Source organism: Diplotaxodon limnothrissa, linkage group LG15 (genome assembly GCF_057381915.1).
Source record: "Diplotaxodon limnothrissa isolate DT_005_m linkage group LG15, D_limnothrissa_male_GT1.1, whole genome shotgun sequence".
NCBI lineage: Eukaryota > Metazoa > Chordata > Actinopteri > Cichliformes > Cichlidae > Diplotaxodon > Diplotaxodon limnothrissa.
In genome coordinates, this window is record NC_140610.1 from 6,179,033 (window position 1) to 6,185,418 (window position 6,386).

The window sequence follows — 6,386 nt, forward strand, 5'->3', positions numbered from 1 at the left end:
AACTCAAAAAGGCAGCTTTATTTTGCTGTAAAACACTTGAACACTACAAAACAAAAACAAAAACAGGAAAACTTGAATAATCAGATACAAAGAGACGAGGGAAAGCAAAACTAGATGCACTGTCGCGGTACAAGACAAGGACTATCAAAATAAAACAGGAAACACACGACAAACACAAAGGCACGGACTTGATACTAACAGTGGGGAACAAGATAATAAACATGAAGGCTAAACTAAATCTACACTAAAAATGAGGGGCACAGAAACTAAACCCCCAGAACCCCCACTTGAGTATTACTGGGAAGGAAGGAAGGAAGGAAGGAAGGAAGGACTGAGATGACTAAGCATAAACGAAAGATAATCAAACCAGGAACAACAATTGTCAAATATAATTAAACTCAGAATGGAAACAAATACTGTGACAGGCCCCAGCCTGATGCTGGATTCAGACTGAGGTAACAGTGCTAAAGTAGGAAAGATATGATTACAAGGCTACAGAATTTTCTTTATATTTTCGTCCTTAACAGGTTAAACCACCAATAGCATACATGTGATCTTGTGAAATTTCGCGAGTCCAGGGAACTAACTACTCTTACTATATTGTATCATGTCATCTCAACAAGAATAAGTTGTTGAATTTCATGCAGACACCACATGATTTAGTTAAATTCACCACAGAAGCATTGAATTATTTTGTTCAAATTGCAAGGCAGACTCTTGTAAATGTAACAACCACCCAATTTAATTTTTTTGAGTGTAGATCTAGATGAGTATATTTCTCATGAGACAAGCAAATTTGAACTGTAAATAGGAGTTAAAAATAATGAAGGCTAAAGGCAATACAGCTGATGCAGAAGTAAATCTAATAAAAATGCAGAATGTACACGTTATCAATTACTCATAGTCTATCAGTCACTTTCTCATTATGTCTCACCCCCAGCCAGTCATGACAAATGGCTGCCCCTCCCTGCCCCTGATTATGTTGGAGGTTTCCTCCTGTTAAAAGGAAGTTTTTCCTTGCCACTGTTGCCAAGTGCTTGCTCATTGTCTGATTGTTGGGGTTTCTCTATATAATTAAAGGGTCCTTACCTTACAATGTAAGCACTTTGAAGTGACTGCTGTTGGGATTTGGTGCTAAATGCTTAAATCTCGTGTTGTGCTTCCCAGTGAGCATACACTGGCGTGACTTTCTGCCGCTGCTCTCCGTGTGTGTTCGTTTGCTTAGTTCAGTTTTATTTTTACACTAAAGTATTTGATTTTACTGTTTCCCTTTGATTTGATCCTGGTAAACCTGGATTTTATCATTTTACCTGTGACTCTCCTGGGTACCTCCTTACCCTTATCTTCCCTGCTTAGCCTCTATGTCCTTGTCTTGTCTCGTGTGCATTACTTTCCCTGGAACACTCTCTCACTGTCGTTCTCTAAAACCTAAAGAGAATTATGGATTTGATCAACTGGTCTCTGAATGCTATTGACACCCTTTTCTCAACGAGAAGTCAGGGCTTGGGAGAGCCCGAGTGCCCTGGAGGGACTTTCCCTGCCGGTTACACGATGGACGGGTGGCAGAACTGGAGGGTCATGTGCCTGGCGGGACTGTCGATCGAGGACGCTGAAGATATCTATCTATTCGGAACCGTGATAACAGGGTTCTTGTTGATCGGAGTTGGCTTAGCCCTGGTTTATCGGAGAAATAAGAGAGTGGAACCGGCTGTTCAAACCCCCCCAAGGCTGCCCGCTGGAATCGAAGCGATGGGACGAGGCGCGACCTCTCACAACGAACGTAATATGGTTAACACCTGGGAGACGCTTACAGCTGCTGTGAAGGCTCAAAATAACACCATTGAGCGTATGGGGGGATACATCAGAGAGAGGCCTGCTCAGAATGAGACCCTTGAGCGACAGTTGGAACACATCGTGGAACGGATCACTGCAGTTGTGAGGTCTCAGAATCAAAAGAATGATAACACCATGGAACAGAAGTTTGATGCCATCATGGGGAGGCTCGCGGCTCTCCAACGGGAGATTGAGAGACCAGCATCAGAGTGTTAAAGAGCAGCCTGAAAATTCTCCTGGGCTGCTCGCATGGAAATTTACAAAATCAATATCAAAATTGTGGACCCCCATCAAGGCTGGAGCCGAACAATCACTCCCTGATAACGACTGTGTTATGGCTGTTCTTCCCATCCCACGCAAGGCCACCTGGGTTGGCTGGAAGACTGTTTACTTAGCCTGTTGGGGCGAAGGACACTGTCTCAGCTGAACTCTGGACACACACACACACACACACACACACACACACACACACACTGATGTGCACACACTGACCCCCCCCTCCCTTTCCAAACTCCTTCGATGCTTGTGCCCTACCGGGGAAGATGGCAGTCAACTGGACCAGCGCAGACATGCTGCAGGACCGGATGTGCTGTCTACACCGGCTCTCTCTTACCCTTTACCCGCCCCTGTTGCTTGTCTTGTGTTTCTATGGTGTATTGATAGTCATGTGCTTTTTGTGCTGAGGTGTTTTTTCTGTTATCAAACTGTTCTCCCACTAGGAGCTCAGTCTGAGTGGAGTTTTTTTCTCCTCCTCTTACCTCATGTTATGTATTTTCGTTGTTTTTTTTCCTATCAGCCTACCTTTCTGACATGTCTCCCCAATGTGATGTTTGTGTAAAGTTGGTCAGAAGGTTCCTTTGTAAGTGCGCATGCGCCATTAGCGTGCTGCCTGCTGTAACCTTAATTTCCTTCGGGATTGATAAAGTATTCTGATTCTGATTCTAACCAGCCTATACAAGTTATCAATTACTCATAGCCTAGCAGCCCTTGCTGGCCTTCTCCACGTACTACTGTTTGGCTGGTTAATGCACTCGAGCATCTGCCTTCTCAAGTTGCCCACAGTATGTACAGTACCAGGTAGGTAATCGCAGCTACTTTTCTGGCACTGGGTTGTAATCGTGGCATGCTGGCTTACATGGCTGTGTGAACAAATGGATAAACTATGATTCCCCTTTTAACCATATGCTTGATATGCCTACCATTGCTTGGCTTTACTATTGGACTATGCAATGTTCTTTGTAGCCATACCAAAGGTTTGGACCTTTAAGCGGATGACGGAATGCACTATTCAAAATACCCCCATAACATCTGAAACTGCTCCCCAATTTTGCTCTCTCTTTAATGAAAGTAACCCTGATGAACCACTTGCATGCTTTAGTTTGGCTTGTACCAACACTATGGACTCAATTGCTCCTCTAAAATGTAGACAACAAAAATGTAAAAGTCAGCCTTGGTTAAATAATGTCACTTGTGCCGTCAGACAGGAATGCAGGAAAACAGAACAAAAATGGAAGAAAGCTAAGCTCCATGTCAAGGTAGAAAGAGCAAATTATTTCCCTTAAGATTTTTACAAAGAATTCTGGTAAACCTGAAGTCCTATTCAACAGTCAACTCTGCATCCCACCACTACAGCTATATCTGAGACTGCCTCACACACTTGTGAGTATTTTCAAAGGTTCTTTACTGAAAAAATGGCTAATATCAGGGCACATATCTGGCTCCCATCCCAAGACCCTTCTGAACCACTTACATGCTCTTCCTTTCTTACTTAATTTAAACCAATCTCATTATCCCATCTTACTGATATAATAATGCACATGAAACCAACTACTTGTCCCTTGGATGTGTTACCTACGCCATTTCTCAGAGATGTGCTGCAGACAAACAGCCCTAACATCCTCGCTATTGTTAATGGCAGCATCTCAAATGGAATTGTTCCGCGTTCTTCTAAACAAGCTGTTGAAGCGGCTGGTTTGGATCCGTCAGTTCTTAGCAATTTTAGACCAATCTCCAAGCTGCCATTTTTGTCTGAGGTTCTCAAGAAAGTTGTCCTCCACCAGTTGCCCTCATTCTTAGATACACATAGTATTCTGGATAAATATCAGTCTGGTTTTAGAGCCTTCCATAGCACAGAGTCTGCTCTACTTAAGGGGTTGAATGATGTGCTTTTTGCTACTGACTCTGGAAAAAGTACAGTTTTAATTGTTTTAGACCTGAGTGCAGCATTTGACACTGTTGACCACACAATCCTATTAAACCATTTGAAGACATGTGTTGGTATTCAAGGTTCTGCTGTAAAATGGTTTAACTCTTAGAGAGCAGAACATACTCCGTGATGCTGGGTAACAAATACTCTTCACCTCCTACACTTGCTTGTGGAATACCTCAAGGCTCTATTTTGGCTCTATACATGCCCTCATTGGGCTCTATTTTTCAGAAATACCAAATTTCCTATCATTCTTATGCAGATGATACCAAGTTCTTTCTCTCTCTAAACCAGGTGCTGATGGTACATTGCAGAAAGCTTCAGATTGTCTTGCTGGATGTCATTGAACTTTCTCAAACTAAACGATGACAAAACTGATATTATAACTTTTTGGCAACCAAGACTTTGTTAGTCTCATAAGCAATTACTTGGGCCCACTATCAGCTAATGTACACCCCCATGTTAAAAATCTTGGTTTCATTTTCGATTCTACCCTCAAGCTGGACAAACAAATAAACTCAGTTGTTCGTGGCAGTTTTTCCCAGTTCAGGAGCATTTCTAAACTCAAAACTATCTTGTCATCTAAAGATCTGGAAACCGTTACCCATGCCTTAATTTTTCTGTAACTCTCTCTATTGAGGCATCTGTCACTCGAGCCTGTCCCACCTGCAACTTATTCAAAATGCAGCCTCAGGGCTCCTGACGGGTACCAGAAAGAGAGAAAGTATTACTCTGATACTCGCATCTTTACACTGGCTGCCAGGTAAATACAGAATTCATTTCAAGGTTTTATTTTTTTGTTTTTAAAGCCTCCTGGCTTAGCTCCAGGTTACATTTCAGATCTCCTTAGCCTGCACCAACCCACTCGAACTCTGGGTTCCTCCAGTCAGATGCTTTTACTGGTTCCACGCTCCCAGTCAAAATCCTGAGGTGACAGGCACCACTCCTAAACTCTGGAACAGTCTTCCCTCTTTTATAAAATCCTCTTCCTCTCTGGAAATCTTCAAATCAAATCTGATGACCTACCTGTTTTCAAAGGCTTTTGAATCTCGTTGACACTGCTTTTATTCTGTTTTAGCTATTCTGGTCTTTTATATCATTGGGTGATGTATACATGTATTTATGTCTACATGTGTACGTGTGTGTGTGTGTGTGTGTGTGTGTGTTTTGTATTTTTCTTTTACCTCATTTCTTTTAATTCTCTTTTATTTGATTAAATTATCCCTCTGTTCAGCACTTTGGCTGACACTTTTCTTTTAAATGTGCTATACAAATAAAGCTGACTTGACTAAACTGAATTTAATAAAATCATCAAGGCAAGGTAGATATGACTAATTACAGATGTAGAAAAAATGAACATACACTATATGGACAGATTTATTGGGCTCTTGAATGAATCCAAGTGTTTTCAGTTCCATTGCCACAAGTGTATGAAATCAAGCACCTAGCTATGCAGTTTACGTGTAAGCCTTTGAATTCTCATGTGGTGCTGCAATAGGATTCCATTGTTGCAAAAATTCAACTTCAGTTAGCAGCAACTCAGTCTGACATATGGTGAACATTGAGTGGTATTATTGAAAAGCTCAAGAGTGTAGGAACCACAGCAACTCAGCCACTAATTGGCAGATCCCATAAAGTGCTGATGCTTATAGTGTGTAAAAGTCAAGTCCATCTGCTGACTCAATAACTGCAGAACTCCAGATCTCCTCTGGCATTAACAACAGCACTACGAGCTTCATGGCATGGGTTTCCATGGTGGGACGTACATTGCACAAGTGTAATGTGTAGGTTCCTAAATACTGATGTGCATTTGAATTATTCTTTTGAATGAATACGATGAGTAGAAGTGTAAAGAGCAGTGAAGGTAACCCCAATGTCACCTTCACTCATCTTTCGCAAGGTCCATGAACATCATTTGGGACAGGTCAAAGTACCTGGCTCTCTGTCAGGCAGCTTCCCATGTCCAATAGTGGAATGTGTATACTCACTCAACATTAAACCCCATCTTACTCAGTATGGTACTCCATGACACCTCAGTTGAGACCTGTACCTGTACCTTCAGCTGTGCAGCTAGACCAGCTGGTCTTGGAGCTCATGTCTGCTGATGACTGCGCCCTTAACCCTAATACAGACGAGGAACTACAATACATATCAGCTGCTTTGCCAAGACAGCGAAAGCCTTTTGGATCACCAAGAAGAAGAAATAAGTCTTATATCAGTGCCATCCTGTAAAACACAACGCTGTTGATGGTGCCAAGCTGTCTGAGTGGATTGTCCAATGTAATGTCTAATCACAGTCACCAATAAATTTGAATCCAACAACTTCTTTGGATGCCTTGCTAGAAGA

The 6,386-nt window shown here is 42.1% G+C and overlaps 1 protein-coding gene across 1 annotated transcript; it reads left to right on the forward strand.

Moving 5' to 3' along the window:
* The first annotated feature begins 1,440 nt into the window (after positions 1–1,440).
* On the forward strand, positions 1,441–2,049 carry LOC146616894 (uncharacterized). The gene has a single exon (XM_085373247.1). The coding sequence runs from the start codon at positions 1,441–1,443 to the stop codon at positions 2,047–2,049; it is 609 nt and encodes a 202-aa protein (XP_085229373.1).
* Positions 2,050–6,386: the final 4,337 nt, after the last annotated feature.